This window comes from Diabrotica virgifera, chromosome 5, assembly GCF_917563875.1.
Source record: "Diabrotica virgifera virgifera chromosome 5, PGI_DIABVI_V3a".
Taxonomy (NCBI): Eukaryota; Metazoa; Arthropoda; class Insecta; order Coleoptera; family Chrysomelidae; genus Diabrotica; species Diabrotica virgifera.
Genome location: NC_065447.1, coordinates 136563205 through 136588445, shown reverse-complemented (window position 1 = coordinate 136588445; position 25241 = coordinate 136563205). Strand labels below are relative to the sequence as shown.

General features: G+C 33.4%; 2 protein-coding genes across 10 annotated transcripts in view; one reads left to right on the top strand and one right to left on the bottom strand.

Annotated features, from left to right (window-relative positions):
- LOC114333696 (homologous-pairing protein 2 homolog) overlaps nucleotides 1-15914 on the top strand; it is a 168517-nt gene extending 152603 nt beyond the window's left edge. For all 5 annotated transcript variants that reach the window (XM_050650353.1, XM_050650352.1, XM_050650351.1 and 2 more), the window contains 2 exons: nucleotides 12249-12431; nucleotides 15326-15914. In XM_050650353.1, coding sequence (XP_050506310.1) covers nucleotides 12258-12431; nucleotides 15326-15778 — 627 coding nt within the window. In that variant the 5' untranslated portion in view covers nucleotides 12249-12257 and the 3' untranslated portion in view covers nucleotides 15779-15914. The remainder of the gene's footprint in view (nucleotides 1-12248; nucleotides 12432-15325) is intronic.
- The window catches only part of LOC114333699 (A disintegrin and metalloproteinase with thrombospondin motifs 16), a 764845-nt gene that overhangs the window by 68592 nt on the left and 671012 nt on the right, over nucleotides 1-25241 (bottom strand). For 4 of the 5 annotated variants that reach the window (XM_050650342.1, XM_050650341.1, XM_050650345.1 and 1 more), the window contains exons 7-9: nucleotides 19020-19276; nucleotides 10767-10909; nucleotides 907-962 (exon numbers count right to left, since the gene is read on the bottom strand). In XM_050650342.1, coding sequence (XP_050506299.1) covers nucleotides 907-962; nucleotides 10767-10909; nucleotides 19020-19276 — 456 coding nt within the window. Of the gene's footprint in view, nucleotides 1-906; nucleotides 963-4570; nucleotides 4624-10766; nucleotides 10910-19019; nucleotides 19277-25241 lie in introns of all 5 variants that reach the window. The other variant, XM_050650343.1, reaches the window with a different exon arrangement.

The window sequence follows — 25241 nt, the reverse complement described above, 5'->3', positions numbered from 1 at the left end:
GATGTTTAGTTGCAATGTGGTTGAAATGAAGTTCTGAAGACTGAAGGTTTAGCCAAGGTTCGAAACAAAAGTGTACATTGGGGTATAGGTTCTTCTTCCGTACCTATGAACGTGAAACCGTTTTGAAGGTATTCAGGACAATATTTTCGTAACATTTTCTTCCCTTTCTTGACATTTGAAAATACTGGAGGCACTTTAGCGTCATTGCTAGAAGATGGACGAATAAGATCACCTTGGCCAGTAGATTGCAGTTTTCTCTTAACATAAGACCCAATTTACAGTCAGTTTTCCATCGTTAAGTAATACAAAAAGTAGTGAAAACTTCACTACTTTTAAACGAAAACAACGCTAGAAAGAGTATCAAGCTACTGTCGTATGTTACTGTAAATAACAGAACCAGACTGAGAACAAGAACTCAGCTATTAGTAAGAGCCACGCCGCGACCCACCGGTTGGGAAACGCTGGTATAGAGTATAGAGTGCATTGTAGAGCAAAACATAAACGATATTTATCATCTATTTGTTAATTAAGATTATAGTAATAAAAAGAAAAAAAATGTAACAATATGCAAAACTCTTATTTTAGAGCTCTTACATACGGATCAGAGACTACGTATCAATTCAAGCTAGGTGGTTCATCATTTTTATAAGTTACCAGGAAGAAATTTAATCACCATTAAACATCAAAATGTTGAATGATCTTTAATGTTAATGTAAAAAATTAATTAAAAAATTCCAGACTTTTTTTGTGTAATTCTGAACATATAATACATGCTGAGGACAGGAATTTAAAATGGTGCTAAGTTTCAGTGGGTGATTATCAAGAAACTACAGTGTTTAGAAGAAAAATAAAGAAAGGCTTTAGTGTACGAAAAAACGTGCTTGATTCTAGGAATTTTTGGTGTACCTGCCGTTCCGCGGTTGCAAACGTCACTCGGGTATGACCTTCTGCACATGTCTAGTCTGCAAAAAAACGCGTCCAAATTGGTCGGGCACTCAATACGTATTGCTTTGTTAAATAAATTAGAGGTATATAAAATTTTTGGTGACTTAATAAAATTATTTAATATATAATAATATACACGGTGTTTCATTAATAATTGTCCATATAGTAACTGGAGAAACTTTAGCATAAAATATGAAGATTTAACCTAAAACACTTAAATAAAATGTGTTTCGTTACTGAGTTACAGGGTGTTTTATCTAAAAATTTAAAAACTATTTTTGCCCAGAATTTTAAAAATATTCGACGTATCCTTTTCATACTTGGCAGGAAGTATAAGTACTGTACAAACTTCTAAATTATGTTAAACAAACGTTTCTGGCTATTACCAGAGGCGTACGACGGGGGAAAGTGAATGGTTGACCCTTTTCAAATTCTACGCCACTGGCCGAATTGCTATTTTAGTTCAATTTTTGGATTCTCCAATACTTTCTTTAAAAATAATATACCCTTCATTCGTAACGATAAAATCATTAGTTTTCGAGATCTTTGAAGTTAAAAATGAAACGACACGGTTATTTTGATTAATGTAATGTGTCGCTTCATGTTTAATTTCAAATATCTCGAAAACTAATCATTTTATCGTTACGAATGAAAAGTATATTATTTACATAAAAAGTATTGGAAAATCAAAAAATTACACTAAAATAGCAATTTCGTCAGTGGCGTAGAATTTGGGAAGGATCAACCAGCCACTATCCCCTGTCGCACGCCTCTGGTAGTAGCTAGAAACGTTTGTTTATCTTAATTTTGTAGGGTTTACAGTACCTAGACTTTCTGCAAAGTATGATAAGGATACGCCAAATAGTTTTAAAGTACTGGGTACAAATAATTTTAAATTTTAATCATATCGCAAATTAATCAAAATAACTGTGCCGTTTCATATTTAACTTCAAATATCTCGAAAATTAATGACTTTATCGTTACCAATGAAGAGTATATTATGTAGGTAGAAAGTATTGAAGAAATTAAAAATGGCACTAAAATAGTAATTCCTCCAGTGGCGTAGAATTTGAGAAGGATCAACCAGTCACTATCCCCTGTCGTACGCCTCTGGTAGTAGCTATAAACGTTTGTTTATCATAATTTAGTAGGGTGTATAGTAGTCGTACTTTCTGCCAAGTATGAAAAGGATACGTCGAATAGTTTTAAAATGCTGAGCAAAAATAGTTTTTAAATTTTTAAACAAAACACCCTGTAACTCAGTAAGGAACCTCATTTTATTTAAGCGTTTTAGGTTAAATCTTCGTATTTTGGGCTAAGGTTTCTCCAGTTACTATATGGACAATTATTAATGAAACACCCTGTATATTACGTATTTTACTTTGTAAAAGTAAAATATATACGATAGTATATACCTTAGATTCCTGAGCTTACCTTACCACTAACTTACCTTAGTGCGAAAGTTGATAATAACCGAAATACAGGGTGTCATAGTTACACTTTTATTTCATTTATTCTTGAATATTTCCTGCCAGGCATGGGATAACAACACGAAATTTGGAAGCGGGGGTTTTGTGGGACGAGAAATCTGAATTCACCACCAAAAATGATGTATTAGCCAGAAGGCGTCACACACGTCTTTCAGCGCTCATTTAATACGTTCAATATTTTTTTATCCCCCACTCTACATACTTTTTGAATCAAAACTTTTATTCTCTTAATATTTTTACTTAAAAAAGGTATACTACATTTATCTCACTAAACTCAACCGTTTTCGAGATTAACACAGTTTAAACTGCGATGAAACATAATTTTTTGCATAATATATCATTGTAGTTACACCCGAAAAATTAACTTAAAACCATAATAACTTCCAAAACTGTATCGCAAATTCCTTTAAAGGGGATTTGCAATGAAATGATATAATTATAAGAACTTGCACAATTATTATGGTTTTAGGTTTATTTTTCGGTTGTAACTACAATGATATTATGCAAAAAATTATGTGGCACCGCAGAAATAAAATGCGTTTATTTCGAAAACAGTTGAGTTTAGCGAGATGAATGTAGTATACCTTTTTTAAGTAAAAATATTAAGAGAATAAAAGTTTTGGTTCAAAAAGTATGTAGATTGAGGGATAAAAAAGATGAACGTATTAAATGAGCGCCGAAAGACGTATGTGGCGCCCTCTGGATAATACATCATTTTTGGTGGCGAATTGAGATTTCTCGTCCCAAAAAACCCCCGCCTACCAAATAATTATCTTGTTGTTATCCCATACCTTTCAGGAAATATTCAAGAATAAAATAAAAGTTTAACTTTGACTATTTCGGTTATTATCAACTTTCGTACTAAGGTAAGTTAGCTTAAATCGACCTATTTTAAGCTCAGGAATCTAAGGTTAAGCTATGGCCCATTATTTACCAAACACCCTGTATAAGTTGTATATACCATGGTGTATAGTAAAGACTAGTTACTTTAATTCTTTTATTTATTTTTAAACATTTATTTTTAAATTTCAATATTGTTTAATTATCATTAAAATTATTTTAAACTATAACTTTTCTCAGAGTACTAGTGTTAAACCAACACTTTCACTACTATCGCCTGCCTAGTGCCACGATTTAGAATACACAAATAAACAATTATTGTTATATCACAAAGCATAAAATTGTATATACCATTATCAAAAATGTCATTAGCTGTTTTCTTAAAATACATCAAGAGATACCATTTTAATGTTTAACATATTTATTATATAATGATCCTTTATACCGATTTTTTAAAGAGTCGTAAAAACGAAAATAGTTAATCGTATATTGATTATAATACAGATTATTAATTCACCATATGGCAACAGAAAAAATTTTAAGATCAAAATGACCCAACACAAATATTTCCTTAGTTTTAGTAAAATATTAATTGTAAGCAAAATCCAGAAATTGTCAAAAAATAGTATTTTTGACAACTGTTTCACGTTCTGAGGAACAATATTGTTCCAATTTTGAGTTTAATATATTCAGTTTTTTATAAATTATTACAAATTTTCAATAATAATCTCACAGCTTTAACATATTTTGTTACAATAAACATTTTACTAGGCATTTTTATGTTAATCAATCTATTTTAATCTTTTATTACGCCAGTTGTCGTATGGTCTATTAATTGTGCGACTCCTTTATACGATCATAAAGTAAAAATAATTGAACTAGTCATGTAACCGATAAATAAATGATAATGTAACTTAATTTGGATAATGTAATATGCAAAATTTTAGAACAATATAAATAAATATAATAAATAGGTACTGACTAGCCATAAACAAACTCAAGTTTTGTCATGCAATTGTATTTTAAAATATTATTATTGACAAATAGGCATGCACCTGATGATTTCAAATCGATACGTGACAGCTATCACATAGATGTCATTATACAATACATATCTGGTATCTCTTGCAAATAGAACTTATTGTTAGAATAACATTTATTAGTTTTCATTTCACCATCCGATGGCACCACCCTTCCACTTGGTTCTCTTTGATCCGAGTTAGTAGTCCCAGCTGCTCTTATGTACACGCTATCAATAAATAAATAAAAAATAAATAATTAGGGTAGAAAATTACCCGCTGTTCCTTTGGTGCAGCGTCCACCTTTCCTACGCCGACACATGTCATATCTAAATAAAAAATGTATTAATAATAAATTCATTTGTTAAATAGGTCCTCTTAACGGTCTGCATAATATTCAACACTTATATATTATTACAAATATGTAATACAAATTATTACAAATATGTAACGGAGCTGTAGTGTAGAGTCTCATTTTAGCTACGTATGCATCACTACAAATATCTACAATACTATTAGAAAATCACATACAAAAAATCAGAAGTATAATGTTTGAATAAAATATGAACAAGTGTGATTATTTACAAGTCTCTACATATTTGCAAAAAATATGCATGATTGTAAATGATTGTTATTATTTTGTCCTTATTTTTTTACTTTATTTTTTCGGTTGTTACATAGTTTTCTAACTGATTGGTTGCAAGAAAAATATTTTTCCACCTACCTCTAGCGAAAGTATACTTTTCCGGACCTGATTGTAGGGAGCAAAGTTGTACTTTTCCTCCCTAGGGAGGAAAATATTTTTCCTCCCTAGGGAGGAAAAGTAAAAGTGACGTCATGGTATTTCATTCATGATATATAACTTATTGACGCCCTGTACAATATCTATTTTCTATTAAGTAAGTATCTATACATTTTAACGTTTATTTATAATACACCCTGTATTTTGTAGAACGGTAAAAACAGTAAATTGTTATTTTGATTTAACAATGTTTACATTAATAATTTGACTTATATTTGACAGTTGACAGTTATATTGTACCTACTTGTTATTATTAGTTCTAATAAATTTTGTTGGTTAGTTACATAAATAAATTAAGTAAAAATGAAAAAATGACTTGTTATTTGAGGAAGGTGGAAAAATCATATGTATAACATGGGAGTAAAGTGCCTTTTCCTCCCTTGAATGATTACTGCCCTCCGCTACGCGTCGGGCAGTAAACTTCATTCTCGGGAGGAAAAGTAGCACTTTCCTCCCTTGTTATACAAATAGCTATTGTTGATTAATAATTACTTTTAAAAATTAGTCGTCTACAATAAAGATCTACAATCTTAATATTAACTCTGATTTGTATATTGTTGAACATAGACCTTCTCTAGATATTTCTATCTATTTTTTTCGGCTCCTCTGCTATCCAACTGGTTACAATTCTTTTGAGGTCGTCGGTCCATCACTTTGGGGTCGTCCCCAAGTTTTCTTGTCTCCAAGTAGTCAAGCAATTTTTCAACCAATTTTTTGTTCATCTTTCGTCTTAAATTTTTCCGCTGAAGTTTTTGTGGCGGCTAAGGTTTCTGCTCCGTATGTGAGGACTGCAAAAATATACACTGTGGCCCATTTGAATAAGTTAAGTGTATTTCCGGTAAAACCGTAAGTAGACTAGTAACAAAAATATATACAGAATGTCCCAGAAAATAGTTCGAGCATTAAGCCTTTTCACTACAAAATCTGGCTTCATCAGTGAATACAACAAAATCTCAGAAATTGTTTTACATAGGTACTTATTTTCTGTTGCATTTTCACAAAACTCTAATCATCGAACACAATCTTCTTCTACGGCACTTCAGCCCAAATTGAGTCTTGGCCTCCTTTATTTTTTGCCTCCACCCTTGCCTGTCTGTGGCTGCTCTTCTCCATACACGGACTCCTAAAAGGGCTTGTGCGTCGCTGTTTACTGTGTCTTCCCAGCGCTTTCGTGGCTTCCCAACCGGTCTCTTTCCTTGCATTCTAGCATTCAGTGCTCGTTTTGGTAGCCTATCCTCTCCCATTCTTATCACATGTCCGGCCCACTGCAATCTTTGTATTCTAATGAAGTCTGACAGGGGCGTTTCCTTATAAACTTAATAAAGCTCGTTGTTGTATCGACTTCTGAAGATTCCGTTTTCCCTCACAGGTCCTAGTATTCTCCTAAGTACTTTCCTTTCGAATGTGTCGAGTTTGTTTTTGGATGTTTCTTTCAGGACCCAGGCTTCACTGCCATAGCATGTTATTGGTCGAATTAAGGTTGTATAGATTCTTATCTTTGTATTTCGGTGGACACTTTTAGACCGAAATATATGGGAGAGGGCAAAATAAGCTCGGTTTGCCTGCGTTATTCTCTTCCGTATTTCTCCATCTTCTGGTCCGTCGGCATATATTTTTACTCCCAGGTACGTAAACTTTTCAACCGTTTCAATATCATCTTCATGTATAATGTTTTCTGGGACTATATTTCTTCTCGTCTGAGTCATTATCTTTGTTTTTTCTGTGTTAATTTCCAGACCTAGCATTTTTGTTTCTGTTTTTAACTCTGAATATGTTTCCTGTGCTCCTGTTGATGTTCTACTCATAATATTATTATCATCAGCATAAGCGGCCAGTTGAACCGTTCGATTTGTCAGTAGATTTCCTCATCCAGTTTGCATTTGCCTAACCGCATACTCCAGTGCCAGGTTAAACAATGTTGGGGCCAGCCCATCTCCCTGCTTTAGTCCCTGCGAAATGTTGAAAAAGTCTGTCCGGTGGTTTTGTATTCGTACACATGCCTGAGTTTCATCCATTGTGGCTTTAATGAGTCTTATTAGCTTGTGTGGTATTGCCAATTCAGCCAATATATAGTATAGTTTGTTCCTTTTGACTAAGTCGTATGCCTGTTTGAAGTCTACAAACACGTTGTGAACATCAACATCGTGTTCCCATGCTTTGCTCAAGATCTGTTTGACTGTAAATATTTGATCCAGTGTCGATCTTCCCCGTCGGAAGCCCGTCTGATACTCTCCAATAATATTTTCTGCTAGTGGTTGGAGCCGCTGGTTTATAATATACGTGAGCACTTTATATGCTGTACATAGTAGAGAGATTCCACGGTAGTTTTTGCATTGGAGTTTGTCTCCTTTTTTATAGATCGGGCATACTATACTTTTCTTCTAGTGGTCGGGTATTTTCTCTTCTTGCCATACGTCTTTGATGAGCGCGTGGATGTGACTTGCTAGGTGGTCGCCACCTACCTTATATAGTTCTGCTGGTATTTCGTCAACTCCCGGAGCTTTATTGTTTTTCTGGGCCTTAATGGCTTCGAGAACTTCCTCTATGGTTGGAGCTTCTACTCCATTCTCTTCTACTTAGATCATACCCATTTCATCTTCCATGTCTACTTGAGTTCCAAGTAGTGTCTGAAAATAATGCTTCCAGGTTTCTGTGACTTTCTGTTGGTCACTGATTATTTGCTCACTTTCATCTTTACATAGAATTGTTTGAGGTTTATACCCACTTTTTATCTTTTTTAGGTATTCGTAAGCCCCTCTAATTTCGTTGTTTTTGAAATTTTCTTCCATTTTTTCTATTTGTCCATTTTCATAGGTTCATCGAACAAAATCACCTTCGGGTAAATCTTGGTGAGTTTGAATTTTGAAAGGATGGAGAAATTTGAAGAAATTGTATGCAAAATGGATTGTACATACTTTATGCATATACCATGATTTGTTGACATTTTAGGGCTTTCCTAAACATTTATCAGGAAATCTAAGGGTTATCATTAATAGTTACAGTTACCTACTGGAAGAAGTTTTGGGTTTAAACCGTTGAAAATATGACTTGATTCGTCCTAAGTATCACCATATCCAAAAAATATTAGTAGGTAGGTACTTGTATTTGTATCAGTTTTGACAATGTGTAGGTATGGTATTGTTTACTCTCTTAAAGGCTACTTTTTTTGTTGTGAATACAACAAAAATACTGATGGAGAAAATAATGGCCTGCATAAATATATCGGAAGAACAACAAGGATTTAAAACTGGAAGATCATGTAACGATGCAGTTTTTGTGATAAGCAAATAGCGGAGAATTCATTAGAATATAAGAAACCAGCCTTTTTCTGTTTCATAGACCTAGAGAAAGCGTTTGATGTGATGTGATTCACCCACTATATGACAAAAATTTACCACTGGATATCATAAAACTGATAGAAAACATATATGTAAGAAATAAAATAGAAATGAAAGTCATTGGAATAATAACAGAACCCATATAAACAAACACAGGAATCAGGCAAGGAGATTCACTAAGCCCTCTACTGTTTAACATAATGTTGGATGCAATAATAAAACAAGTGAAGAAAAAAAGAGAGTACAAAATGGGCGATAGAGAGATAAAATTACTCTGTTACGCCGATGACACCGTGTTAAGTAGCAGAGTGCGAAGACGACCTACAAAGATTACTGCACGAATTCAACATTAACGCAAAAGAAATGAATATGAAAATATCAGCCCAAAAAATAAAAAGCTTAGTAATAGCCAAAGAACATATAAGATGCAAATTGGAGTTAGACAATCAAATTATACAACAAATTATACAAACTTTCAAATACCTGGGAATTAATCTATCAGCCGACAACAATATCGAAGAAGAGGTAAAAGATCAAATAATTAAAGCCAGTAGAAAGGCCGAATGCCTAAACGACACAATTTGGTAAAACAAACACCTAAGATTGGAAACAAGGGCCCGAATATACAGGGTGTGTGCGTAACTTTGCACCATATGGGAAACTTTTTTAATATCAATTTTACGAAAAAAAGTCATTCTTTATAAAGTGCTCTGCATAGTCTAAAACCTAAGATGCAATCATCAGATATCAAATTTTGTCAACAGTATACGAGGTATGTCAAAAAATATTAATTTCGCTCAAGAGCAAACTACCTTTATACTTCAAAATATCAAAAAATTTTATTATGAAAAGTTATTTGTAATTAAAAACCATATTCAAATATGCAATAACAGCCTTCTACGTGAAAAAAAAATTTCTGAGATTTTCCTAAATTACCGATTCCGAACATCATTTTTATTTATTAGACATGTAATAACTCTTTTATTAATAATTTTAGGAAAAAAACTTATTTTTCATAAAAATCTGTGCATGGTCTAAACCTCAAGATAAAACCATCAGTTTTCAAGTTTGTTAATTTTATACGAGGTGTGTCAAATAATATGAATTTAGAAAGAATATAGAAAGAATTCTTTCTAAATTCATATTATTTGATACACCTCGTATAAAATTAACAAACTTGGATAACTGATGGTTGCATCTTGAGGTTTAGACCATGCACAGATTTTTATGAAGAATACCTTTTTTTCCTAAAATTATTAATAAAAGAGTTATTACAGGTCTAATAAATAAAAATGATGTTCGGAATCAGTAATTTAGGAAAATCTCAGAAATTTTTTTTCTCGTAGATGGCTGTTATTGCATATTTAAATATGGTTTTTAATTACAAATAACTTTTCATAATAAATTTTTTTGATATTTTGAAATAGTTTGCTCTTGAGCGAAATTCATATTTTTTGACATACCTCGTATACTGTTGACAAAATCTGTTGATATCTGATGATTGCACCTTAGGTTTTAGACTATGCAGAGCACTTTATGAAGAATGACTTTTTTTCGTAAAATTGATATTAAAAAAGTTTCCCATATGGTGCAAAGTTACGCAGACACCCTGTATAAGTCAGTTATTAGGCCAGTTATGACTTACACGGCTGAAACAAGACCAGATACAAGCAAAACACGAAGACATCTAACGAAATGAAAATCTTAAAAGGATTGCTGGAAAAGGACTACAGGATAGGGTAAGAAGTGAGGAAATCAGACTCATATGTGGGGTAAACAATATAAATACCTGGGCAAAGAACAGAAAAGAAGAGTGGAATGAACACATAAGCAGGAAGCAGGATGCCAGAATTAAGGATAGTAAGAATAGCCAGGGACAAGTCACCGTTAGGCAGAAGAAGTATAGGACGCCCAAGGAAAAGATGGAATGACAACTTAGGGACAGAATGAAATACACCGTTGAAGAAAAACAGGAAGTACTGCCTATATAAAAGAAGAAGAAAGGCTACTTAACGGCAACGTCATAAACATTTTAAGAATTCTCCAAAAATGCAGAACACAATTCCATAATTTCACAATTATAAGCAAAGAGAGAATCCAAGCAAGCTTTTTATGCTAAACGTCGGAATAAAGAAGAACAGAAGAAACTAAAGAAGATAAAGTAATTTGTGTCGTTTTATTTCATCAGCTAGAAAACTTATGTTTTTAGTCTAAAATGTTTTTAAACGCGTATGTTATTATTTGATGTAGATATGCCATTTAGTTATTTTTGCACATACCTACCGAAAAGTTAAATTTGGCTCTCTATATTGTTTCAACAATGTATACGTACTTTGTTATGGCTACAGCTACATCGTAGACAGGAAGTCTTCGTTCTCTAAATAAATATTTTCCCATGTCCGTTAAAGCTGCTGCTGAATCTATGGCATCTCTACCAACTCTATTCCTCTCCAAGTACGGTGTTGCATCTCTTCCCTGAAAATTATCTTGTTAAATAACAAGCATGTACCTAATATACAAAATTTAGATATGGTCCTTTTCATGAGCATTTTTCAGTGCGTCACAAATGATAGAAAAAAGGGCAAGTCCGTGATAATACACATTTATAACATTTATTCTAACATAACATTTTACTTAAATCTAACAGTTGTCACATTGACATAAAAACAAATCAATAGTGTTTATTGCATTTATAAAATGGTATTTTCTTTGATTTGTATAGTCTTATCAATTGTACAGGTTGTATTCGTAATTCGTAGATATATTATATAATTCGTAAATAATTTTTTTTTTCGATCGGCAACTAGAATAAATGTTATAAATGTCTGTAATCACCGACGTGCCTTTTTTTCTGTCACATACAATTTAATGCGTTATAAAGAAATCGAAAAACTGTGACGCAGTGAAAGATGCTCATGAGAAAAAGATTATTACAGTCGATACACTCTATAGTACAATTGAAAGGTGTAAATTGTAAAAAACAAAATGTCTAGATGAGAATTTTTGTGGTTATCTGAAAAAAATAAATGTTTTGAAAGCAGTTGATAATGGCCGTAAAAAATTAACATCGCTTCAAAATTCTGTGTTTAACCCAGTTGCCTCTCCGTTATTACAAAAAATCATGAAAGTGTTATTTAAAGTATTAATTACGTTCCAAGTTAGTACATTATTTCAGGGTTTTTGCTCTAAATTTTAAAGAACTTTACGTAAAATTTGGCATTCACATACATAGGTAACATGTCAAAGAAGAAAAATAATATTGTCCCGATGTGTGCCTTTGCCTGGCGATGAGTTTCCCCCCTTCTCGTGGGTGAAAAAATATACGTTCAAAATAAGTCCGGAAATCGATAAACTGACTAATAAGTCTAAGTAACTTTTGTAAACTACAGCAGTTTTGAAAAATTGTAAAAAAATATGGCGAAGTCAAATCGTGAGCTTTAGATTTTTAATTAGAGTAAACAAATCACGGGAGAGACGAAGTCATAAACAAAGAGGGGAGTCGAAAATCAACTGTTGAGTAGATATATGTGTTTGCAATAATTGAAACGTCGAAGACGTACCTAAATAAATGACGCGCCGGTCATAAGACGCAATTATTTCAAATGCATTTATTCTCTTTTAAGAACGAGTAATTTTGGTCGCATTGTTTCAAAAATCACCTACATTTTTTCGTAATTTATTAATCTACAGTATCTATTATTTATTTAAGTTCAACGGGCTTTTAGTTCAAATTCCTCTTCAAGAATCCCCCCCCCCCTCCCCCACACTTTAATGTGTACATATAATTATTAACTATATTTAATATTTGTTTTAGATATAAGTCATGGCTTGCAACGAGGTTGTTTTGAAATTTTTAGAAGAACACAATCGTCCATTTTCTGCAAATGATATCCAGAGTGGTGTAAAAGGCGATTTCGGAAAATCTGCGGTTCAAAAAGCCTTGGATTTCTTAGTTAAGAAAGAACAGGTTAGGGAGAAAGCTTATGGAAAGCAAAAGGTAACAGTTACAATACAAGTATACTAATTTTTTCCACTCTAAAATTTCGGTCCATTCCTACGGATATCTTTTATCATTCACGGTGTCTATGTTTAATTTTTATTTCTACCAGACGTTTTTTTAAACTGCTATAAACTTGCGAGTCTACGTAATTCTGTTTATTTATCTTGGTATTACATTACGTAAGACTTAAATTATCTGCTCTGTCACCGTGGTATATTTGACTTCGCTTGAATAATTTTGGTTTTTAGAAATACCATGATTTTGACTACGTTTCGGCAAGGTCGCACTTACCATTGTCAAGTCACGTAGTTCCGCTTCTGGCTGTTGATTGAAGTAAAGTTTACTTCAGCAACAACTTTTTACTCACAAATCTGGCACTCTGATGGACTGGATCTCAGATCAGTCCCATTCTAGCCAACATAGTTTTAGATCATCTATTCAATACAGTAATTCCACGACTACCGTTCAAGTTACCGTTCATATACAAATATGTGGATGATGTGATAAGTGCGATCCCCGAGGACAGTATTCAAACTACACTGGACATCTTCAATGGATTTCACAAAAACCTACAATTTACCGTTGGGGACGAGCAAGAACAAAGTGTGGTTTTTTTTAGACACTAATCTGATATTATGAATTTTCTGAGAATATGAATGAATATGAATTTGAATAGGTAGAACATTTTAAATATCTTGGAGTCTCAGTTAATGAAACTAATGATAGAAGTATCGAAATTAATGAAAGAATCCAGGCAGGAAACAGAACCTACTGGAAATACAGTAACTTCCTCAAAGATAAGAAGCTTACTCAGAATACAAAACTGAAAATTTACAAAGCAGCAATTAGACCAGTAATCACATATGGTGCTGAAGTAGTGTGTTTGACACAGAAAGAGGAAGAAAGATTGAGGATCCTAGAAAGGAAAATAGTTCGGAGGATAGCAGGACCACTAAACTTAGGTAATAATGAATTTAGAAAACTCATGAACCACGAAGTAAGAGAACTTCCGAAAGGAGAAGACATCGTCAGATTTATCAAGGCACAGATACTCAGATGGATGGGACATATAGAAAGGAGGAATCCAGAAGCCGTTATCAAGAAAATTTCCAAATGGAGACCGGTATCAGGCAGACCACGAGGAAGACAAAAAACTAAATGGGAGAACCATATAGTGGAGGACCTTAAGAAGATGAGAATCAGAGAATGGGTAACCAGAAGCAAAAACAGGAACGAATGGAGGAAAATTGCAGAAGATGCCAAGTCACACAACCAATTGTAAAACCAAAATGTTAATGCGGATTGATTCACCGCGAAAAACGAATCGGAAGAGCCCAAAGAGGGCGGCAATCACTCCGCTAGGAGTGTAGATGCCACGATGATGATGAATCTGATAATAACCTTACAGAACAAGATCATTTTGGATTGGTATCAGAAACCAACTGACTCCGGAAGATATATAAATTATTTCTCTCAGGCACTAGGGTGTCACTAAGTGTTTCTTCTAGACACTAAGGTGATTAGAACCTTAGACATAAGAACCTTAGACAGTTCATATACAAATATGTGGATGATGTGATAAGTACAATCCTCGAGGACAGTATTCAAACTACCCTGGACATCTTCAATGGATTTCACAAACACCTACAGTTTACCGTTAAGGAAGAGTAAGAACAAAGTGTGTTTTTTTAGACACTAATGTGATAATAACCTTAGAGAACAAGATCATTTTGGATTGGTATCAGAAACCAACTGACTCCGGAAGATATATAAATTATTTCTCTCAGCACTCGAAACGCCAAAACCATAACACTGTTGTTGCGATGCAGAACATAATTTTACACATTAGCAATGACATGTTCACACAAAGGAATTTAAAAACATATAACATATTTTTAAACAACGGCTATCCTAGTAAAATTCTTAAGCAACTGATCTACAACTCAGACTTATATGACTGGCAATGTGACTACAGACCTTCAGATCCCGTTATTTACAAAAAGTTACACCACATAAATGGCTTAACTAATAATATAATCAAGCTTCTGAGCGGAATCCCCAAAATAAAAATAGCTAAATATAACAGCATATCGAAATACAGCTTATTAAGCTGAAAGACAAGACACCGCTTCAAAATCAGTCATAATATCTTTTACCAACTTTCTTGTCTCGAATGTAATTGACTGTAGGTATATAGGACAATCAGCGTAGTGGTTGAAATAAACAGGCCTCGATTTTAGTTTATCAGATATGAAAATCTTAGATACAGAAAATAATAATAAAAAAATATTATTTCTCAAAATGTACTACATAAACCTCTCCTCTTCTTTCTCGAAACTCCTTATGCCCCTCAGGAGCGTCGGAGGTTACTACATAAACAAATATAAAAATTCAACTTATTATAAACCAGATACCAGCAGGCTTAGCGATATTTACTGCAATATTTCAAGATTCTAACAATACCAAAATAATTAACATCTGATTCGATAATAAACTGGTTGGCCCTTACCACATATTGAAAAAATATTTTTTATATGTTGGCCCTTACCACATGTGTCAGTCGTTGTCTAAACGCTTGTGAAAACGATGTGTGTTTTCAAATTTTTCTTTAATTAAACATCTTTTGCATTTCAATGACGAAATTGTAAATTTTGCTAAAGTTAAATAGAAAGATAGAGAGGGCAGTGTACCATTTTTTTAAAATTTTATTAAATTAAAAAAATTATCTTATTATTACCTTTAAGATGAAAAATACAAAAACGAATATAGCCAGTTATCGATTTATTGTTTAAAGTTTGAGTTTTATTTGCCTTTATTAATTTACCACTCTTGTATATGATTCAAAAATTTTGTTGATTGAACTATGTAATACATATAAAACATTTTTTCAGGTATATTGCATTGTTCAAGAAACGGGCGAATCAGCATCTAATCTCAGAGAAAAGCTTTTAGAAATGGACCGATCAATAAACGAAATAAACATTAAAGTGAAAGGTGTCGCCGAACAGTACAAAACCAAATCAAAACTTATTTCGGACGCTAAAGGAAAAATCAGCCTTAGTTCCGCTTTGCACCAAAAGGCAAATATTGAACAACAAACGGAAGAAATTAAAAATAAACTAAACCAATACAGCAGTAAGGAATTGGTTTGCCCACAAAAAAAGAATCAAGTGTTAAAGGAATATGAGAAATACTTAAAAGAGACTAAAAAGAGGCGACGCATAGGTATGGATATGTTAAACGCCATTTTGGAAAACTATCCAAAAACGAAAAAACATCTATTTGAAGATATAGGTATCGAAACTGATGAGGATGTTGGTTTTTCTTTAGAGAGGTTCCAATAATATTTTATTTTCTTTAGTTCCTTTAGGGGTTTTGATATATTGTTTAAATGTAACTACTATTATATAATACAAGATATGTTACCTACATGCTTTCTTACATTCATCACATATATGTAATATAATTTCATACGCAATATTTTTTTGTTTTATTGTATGATTCCAGCAAGAAGAAAATACTTTACCCTTTTTGACACAGAAACACGGAATATAATACAAAATACGAAAAATTCTCTTAAATTAATCACAATAATGCAATCACAATCTATTTTCTCTAGCCCATGTAATTGCATCTTACGCTCGGGTTCATAATTAGTTAAATTGGACTTTTATCAATGCAATGGACCGTGATAGTGTGACGTCAAAACGTCAAAAAGGTTTCCAAATATTGATATAAAAATACCAAACAAAGCAACTGTCAATTGATTATACAGGTGATTTGTGTAATCATTTTTAATTTTATTTTGTTTTAACAATCACCTGCACATTTTTTCTAAAGACACAATGTTTGTTAGTCATATCAATCATATTGCTGTTAATTTTATAAATGTCCTTACACAAAATCAAGGATTTACACACTACATAGTACTTATTGTGTTTCTTCAGGTTTTTAACCAGTCCTATTTGGAAATGTGGTGAGAAATATACTACGAGCATTGATTACAATCACGGGTACCCAACACATTACCATTTTGTAAAAATTAAACATCCTACAAGCAATACATCCCAAATATAAAAATCAAAACAAACACCATGTGTGAATTTCTGCTTTGTTTGGAAACCAATTCAGAGTAGCCAACATTGATTTGACGTCACGACTATCACGGTCCATTCATATGGGTCAATGTCAACTTTAAAGTGAACTTTAGTTAATGTTCACTTTAAGTTGATTATGAAACCGGGCGTTAGTTAAATACGAGCATTAGATAACTCAAAAGTAGTAAATTAATAAAAATACATGATTTCATTTAAAATTGAAGCATTTGTGGCTGTTTATGTTATTATTTACAGTTAAATTAATGGAAAGTAGACGAAAACTAATAAGCGAAAACAAAAGAAACACAGTAGAATACGTAGAACTGAACAAACTTATTAGGAGAAAAACCAGAGAGGATCTAAGAAAACACACTGAAAATGAAATCGAGAAAGTAATTGAGAGAAATAAGGGCCTAAAATGCTTACGACCAAATTTAGGGAAACCACTAATCATTTCAATAAAGGATGAAACAGGACGGGAAGAGAGGAGAAAAGATAAGATATCAGAAGAAGTAGAAAGGTTTTATAAAGAACTATACACCTCAAAGAAAGACGCAAACTTCAACACTCAGGAATATATCAAGAAAACAATCACGAATGTAAACTCAGAAACATTACCAAAAATAGAAAATTATGAAATAGAAGCAGCACTATCACAATTAAAGAACAACAAGGCACCAGGACCAGATGGAATCCTTACTGAAATGTTGAAAGAAGGGAAAGAAGACATCTTACAAACATTAAGAAATCTGTTTAATCAGTGTCTACATAAAGGAGAAATACCGGACGAATGGAACGAAAGTCTTACAATCCTGCTATTTAAGAAAGGCGACAGAAAGGACCTAAAGAATTACAGACCCATCTCACTGCTGTCGCAAACGTATAAACTATTCATGAGGATTATCAACAACAGGCTAACACACAAATTGGACTCGTATCAACCAGTAGAGCAGGCAGGATTCCGAAAGGGATATAGCACCACTGACCATCTTCTAACAATTAGGACACTAATAGAAAAAGCTAACGAATACCATATAGATCTGCACTTAGCGTTCGTTGACTACGAAAAAGCATTTGACAGCGTGGAAATGTGGGCAATAGAAAAGGCTATAAACAACTGTACAATTGGAAGAAACCACAAAACCCATACCAATTAACAGAGTAGTGCGACAGGGAGATGTTATTTCTCCTAAACTATTTACATTAGCACTGCAAGATGTTTTCAAAACAATGGAATGGACAAACATGGGAATAAACATAAATGGAAAGAAACTAAACCACCTAAGATATGCAGACGATGTAGTAGTCATAGCATCAAGATTTGAAGAACTACAAACCATGCTAACCGAACTAGCAAATGAACCCGAACAAATAGGTCTAAAAATGAATTTTGCCAAAACAAAAACAATGACAAACACACAAGACAATAGAAACGTAATACTAAACGACACCACAATAGAAGCGGTTAATGACTATATATATTTGGGACAGATGATAAAAATAAATAAGGAAAACCAAACAGCGGAGGTAAAAGGAAGGGTCAGATTGCCCTGGGCAGGATTTGGAAAATTAAAATGGGTCCTAAAGAATAAAAAAATACAACAATACTTAAAAACAAGAGTGTTTGACCAGTGCATACTCCCAATTCTCACATACGCATGCCAAACATGGACCTTGACCAAGGCAAACATGGATAAAATAATGAAGACACAAAGAGCCATGGAGAGAGCAATGTTAGGAGTAAAATTGACAGACAAAAAGCAAAACAACTGGGTCAGAAATAGAACAAAAGTCAAAGACGCAGGCCAACATATAGCCAGGCTAAAATGGAGCTTCGCAGGTCATAACACTAGACAAACGGACAATAGGTGGAATAGCACGATACAACAATGGAGACCATGGACAGGAAAGATAGCAAGAGGACGACCCCAGATGAGATGGGGAGACGACATTAAAAAGATAGGAGGAACGCACTGGAAACAGAAAGCACTAAACAGAAGCGAATGGAGGAAACTGGGGGAAGCCTATGTTCAAAATTGGACGAATTAAAGGGCAAAAGAAGAAGAAGATGTTATTATTTAAATAATTTGAGAAGTATAGCTAATTGCACACTAAACGCGGTAAAATATAATAAACATAAAATAAAAACCGTAATACAAAAACGTGAACGCATTATTAGATTACATATTAGATAGAAATAAAGAAGTCAAAAGTAGAGTAAACAATTCAGAAGAAGGAAATACTTAGAAACGAAAAAATCTAGCGAGAAAAAATAATTGGAAACATTAAGTTAAAAAAACTCGAGTCATTTAATTTCAATTACCCAGCACTGCATTGTTTTGTGTTTGATATTATTATTATATACTTTAACAATGAATACAAAATTGTGTCCAATTACGTCACACCTCCCCGTTTATGAATAATGATAATTTATGGATTAAGAATATATTAACTATCACAAATTTAACATTATTAACGCAAAACTTACTCTGCTAATAATAATACCCGCTATGGATACCCTAATTTTTGGTCCCTTTAGCAGCTTGTATCTTAAGTCTACTCCATTCCAAAATGACACGAAGTATCGTTTGATTTGCAGATTATCTCCACCATGCAATCGGTAACCATCATAGTCTACAATTACTAGAATTTCGGGATATATTGTATATGGCGCTTCTCTCTTTCTTCGGCTTGTCGTGGTGCTACGCCTGTATCTTTTGGATAGATGGTCGGGCTCCATAAAGGCTGCAAAATTATAAAAAATTGATATTTATACTATATTAGAGACATATCGCAAAGGCAAACGTTAATACCGTGTCAAGACGCAAATAGCGGATAACGGTCTATTTCAACACAAGCATCAAGAGAGTTATCGACAACCAACGTTTGGGATTAAATGTAACCTAGAAATTAATGTTGAGGAATACTCTAACTCTAACAATAAAACACTGAAAACGTTTGTTTTCTTTACTTCCACAAAATTTATTACAACTAAGTGACTACAGCTGTTTCGGCAGAGTGCCTTTCTCAAGTGATTTAGTTTACAATGGCTTGCCTATTTAAAGTCTTTAACTGAAGAGGTTGAGGAGTGGGGAGCTGTTTCTCTCGAGTTGGATATTCAAAAGTATATCTGTATTTTTCAATTTAATAATTTCCATAGATTCTAATAAAGATAGCTTAAGGCCTTTATTTTGAATATGCAGAATTTGAAACTGTTCATTAAAAGAGTGATTATGATCTAGAAGGTGAAGTGCGTATATTTTTTGTCATGGGAATTTCTGTCAGTCTATGTATCATGCTATGGTAGGCTGCTAATTTGTGTTGTGTAGGATGGGATGATGAATTGTGTATGGTTGTGTCAGTATGGGTAGGTTTATGATATACGGAGAACTCATGATTGTTGTGTAGTCTGGTAATCGTTACATCTAGAAAGTTTATGGAATTATTCTGTTCTGTTTCTATTGTAAACTCAATATTACTATGAAGTGAATTAATGTATGATAGAAATTGGTCAAGTTGTCTGTTAGTTCCTGTAAAGCATACTAGTATATCATCTATGTATCTCCACCAATATAAGAACTGTTTAAATACGGAATGTTTAGAAATTGTTGTTTCAAGTTGGTTCATAAATATATCTGATAGCAATGGGCTTAGAGGACTACCCGTAATAAGTCCTGCACTGTTGTTTGTGTATATTTGATTATTGAATTCAAAATAGTCTTGATTTATGCAAATTTCAAGAAGGTGTAAAATTTCAGATGCAATGATCCGATCTAGAAACAATAGAAAGAGTTTACAATAGAAACAGAACAGAATAATTCCATAAACTTTCTAGATGTAACGATTACCAGACTACACAACTAACATGAGTTCTCCGTATATCATAAACCTACCCATACTGACACAACCATACACAATTCATCATCCCATCCTACACAACACAAATTAGCAGCCTACCATAGCATGATACATAGACTGACAGAAATTCCCATGACAAAAAATAACTTCGAGATACAACTAAACATCATTAAACAAATAGCAGTAAACAATGGCTATAACGAACAAACAGTTAACAAAATTTTAAACCAAAAACTCCATAAGAAAGCCCTGAAATTAGTGTATCCACCACCACAGAAAGAACCCAGTACCGTCTGCTCTCTACATATACTGGCAAGATAACTAAAATAGCCAGATACATAAAAAAGAAAGGAATAACACCAGCTTTCAGAACTAACAACAACTTAAGTAAATATATTAATAAGAACAATAAAAGCCGAAAGAGAAAGCAACTACAGAGTGGTGTGTACAAACTAACTTGTGGTGACTGTCCGAAAACTTACATCGGTCAAACTGGCAGAACCTTTGACAAACGGATAGCAGAACACAAAACGGCTTTCAACAATAGAAAAACAGACACTTCTACATACGCACTTCACCTTCTAGATCATAATCATTCTTTTAATGAACAGTTTCAAATTCTGCATATTCAAAATAAAGGCCTCAAGCTATCTTTATTAGAATCTATGTAAATTAATAAATTGAAAAATACAGATATAATTCTGAATGACCAACTCGAGACAAACAGCTCCCCACTCCTCAACCTCTTCAGTTAAAGACTTTAAATAGGCAAACCATTGTAAACTAAATCATTTGAGAAAGGCACTCTGCCGAAACAGCTGTAGTCACTTAGTTGTAATAAATTTTGTGGAAGTAAAGAAAACAAACAGATAAAATGAACTTCCATCAAGTAACGGTCGAATCCATCAATACTCTAACTGTTTTTTTTATTGAAAAATAAATTTGGATATTGAGCAGGTTGACATGCATTTCAATTTTAATGATTTAAACAACAATAAATATAATCAATATAATAATAATAATAGTCTCCCGTTTTATACGGCTGACTCGGCTTTGGGATTATAGCAGGGTAGTCTGCTATATCTAGGGCCTACGGTATACAAGGAAGGTAACAGGGCCAATGCTACACTTCAACCGCCTATTATTACCCCTGGTTTTACCAAAGGTACTCATGTTATTCAGGCTGAGTCGACCTGGGGCCTACAGACATTTTTAAAAATGTCTGGCTGTTCTCGCCGGCGGCGCTGGGTTTCGAACTCCGGCCTACCAGCATGCGAGTCAGACATCCTCCCGCCTGAGCTACGCCGGCCCTATAAGCATCTATAATCAATATAGAAAATCTGAAATACTAATATCCTAAGCACAAAAAGTAGTCTACTGTAGACAATTTATAGAAATAAAAGGCAGATATCGAGCACCTAGTTTATTAAAGCTTGTCCAAGTAAACTTTTGCTCCTAGAGGATCATCAGGGACATCTTAAATAAGCCAAAAAAAAAACGCCATTGTAACAACAGAAATAGTTAGAAAAACTTTGACAAAAAATCGAAGTTGATGTGAAATAAAAAATTACAATAACGTAATTATCAGTTTTTATTATTATTTCAAATCAATATCACACAATAGTTTTTATTTCACATTAACTTCGATTTTTGTCAAAGTTTTTCCAACTAGTTCTTTTCTTACAATGGCGGTTTTTGGCTTATTTCAGTCGCCCCTGATGATGCTCTAGAAGGGAAAGTATACTTGGGCAAGATTTAACAAACTAGGTGACTTTTATTTCTATAAATTCTATAATATATTTGACCATTCAACCTACTCCTATTTTATTGCAGACAAAATAAGAGGCACACACGCGTACCTTTCAACACAGGAAACAAGATGATTCAGAGTTTTTAGTTTATAAAATTTGTATTCTATGCTTTTTCTCATGAGGATCTTTCAGTGCGTCACAGTTTTTCGATTTCTTTCTATCGCATTAAATTGTATGTGACAGAAAAAAACGCACGTCGGTGATTACATTTCGTCGGTGACATTTATAACATTTATTCTAGTTGTCAATAGATGGCGCTATAATCGAAAAAAATTATTTACTAATTATATAATATATCTACGAATATAATCTGTACAATTTATAAGACTATAAAAATCAAAGAAAATACCATTTTATAAATGCAATAAACTCAATTGATTTGTTTTTATGCCAAATTGCAAATAAAATGTGACAACTGTCAGATTTAACTAAAATGTCATGTTAGAATAAATGTCATAAATGTGTATTATCACGGACTTACCTTTTTTTCTATCATTTGTGACGCACTGAAAAATGCTCATGAAAAGAAGCATATAAATTATTTTTATGGTTCGTCCCAAATGTCAAATTAGCGTTTAACGTTATTACCATCCCTTATTTCGACCTAAATAGCGGGAGACGTTATCCGATATTAGTGCAACATTCACTCTGCGCTTGCGTACATGTCAATGCTTATTCCTCTATTAGCGTGCGATAAACATGCACTTGCGATAATATCTCTCTATTATTTAATCGAGTAACATACTTCATTAAGTGACATACTTTATTAAAATTAATAACTATAATTAGGTACTACTAGGTAAAACTATGAAGCGCATGAACTATGATGAGCGCGCTAATAACTGGCAAAATAACGCAAAAGATGGAAAAAATTAAGTTGTGATATAAAAAGAAGTGAAAATAGCGGAGGTGGCAGATTTAGCGATAAAAATCTATAAACTACATTCTATTGATTGTTCCCCACCTTTAAGGTATCAGAGGAGTATGTCAACTAAAACTGTCACAGTGGCAGTTGCCAAACTCGTCCGATACGTCTACGTCTAAAGGTGGGAAACAATAAGTAGAATGTAAATGTATAGGTTTTTATCGCTAAATCTTCCACCTCCACTAGTTTCATTTCTTTTTATCTCACAACTTAATCTGTTTTCCATCTTTTGCGTTATTTTGCCGGTTATTAGCGCGCTCATCACTGTATATTGCAAAATGTAGGTAACTATATAAGACCGCTTACAGATGCACCACTTTTTTAAATCGAAGTCGGCAGCAAAAAGTCGAGGGTTTGTGTTTGTGTGTCGCTACTTGCAGTTGTCATTTAACAACAATGCAAAACGCATTTCCTTTTAACACGGGCATTTTCTCGACTTCATTACAACTTCTGTCGTCAGTTGTCGCCCCTCCCGTCGGCTGACTTCTTAATGTAGCGATTCTCTTCTCACACGAAACCACTTTGAAACGCCGCGCCGGTAGCAGCGACAAAAAGTGCAAGCGTGTTTGTTGATTTTGAAAGCAGTGTTGACAAAAATGGAGCCGTTCGACACAGACACTTTCATTGCGCATGTGATGTTCGTTGGTTCGCTTGATATTGACAGGTATATTTACTTTTTATTTTCAGACCCTATTTTGTGTATTCTGCTTGTAGATTCCTTGTCATATATTTTGGTTTATATCATTCATTACGATTACTTGATTGTCAGCAAATTTCTAGGTATATATTTTGTGATGATCTCGGGTAACAAATTCAGTCGAAGACAGGATTCGTTTTTATAAGAATTTAGACAACCGAGTGGATTAAGAATCGGATTCATTTATTAACGCGAAATATATGTATAAAGAAAGGAAATCTGGCTCAACTCGCCAGAAGATAAGAAAATGGCAGGATCGCTTCGCTCAGTTCGCGTAGCTTAGGATGGGGTGTGACTCGTCGAATTCGTTGAGCTCGCCAAGACGACGGGGTTCCGAAGGTTTCAGAATATGGTCAGAATACATTTAACTCACCTATTATTTGCGGTGTGCAAGCAAGGCCGCGTTTAGGTCAATTGACGCCCTAGGAAATTCTCTAGTAGCCGCCCTTCAAACATATACCATTTTTGCAAAAAAAAATTGCAGAAATTTTTATTTAAATAAGAATACACTAAAAATGGATTCAAACTACGATGTTTATATACTTATAATAGAAAAAAATGTCCTTCTTCATTGAAAAAACTTCTTTTCAAAAGACTTTTCAAAAAAAATTTGTTCTTGACAAAGTCGACAAATTGTTAATACGTTCTTGCGTCATACTTAATGGGAAAATATTTTTATTTCTTGACATTTTCGAAAGTAACCTTTCAGCGGACACATTGGCAACTGGGAAGCACAAATAAATGTCCAAAGCAATGTCAAAATTAGGGAAAATATCTTTCAATCCACTTAGTGCAGTCACTGAAGATTTTCACCTCCGATTTAGTTGAATCTCCATCGATTTTCATGAAAATTGGTGAGTAGTAAGAGTACTCGTGGATTTGAATTTCTCTTTCTTATTTTTTTATATGGTCTATTTGGGCACAATTTTTTGGCTTCCTGGCGGTAAAGTAATTTGAAAGAGAAACTCTTTAATGACAGAACCTAGAGTCATCATTGTTATATACAAATATTTTTTGTACAGTATTTTTGCCGCCCTCTCATAATGTGCCGCCCTAGGCAACTGCCTATATTACCTAATGGATAAAGCAGCCCTGTGTGCAAGTACTTGGAGGGGATACGAGAGACGATCGTGCGCGAATAGAGGAGAAATATTGCAACTTTCTTAAATAATTCATATTGTCAATTGAAATTGTCAAATTGACGTATATTTCATACCTACTGTGATTGAAGAAGAAAAATTATATATTGCTCCACAATATTGATATGATATGCAATTATTATATAAAGGTAAATTTAATTAATTGTATTTTGCTTGCAGTGCTGCATTTTAATATCTCATTTTATTTACTACGTACAATTGTTTACGTTTTAATAACATAACCTGAATCTTATTTTTTTTTTCTTAATATTTTTTTGGA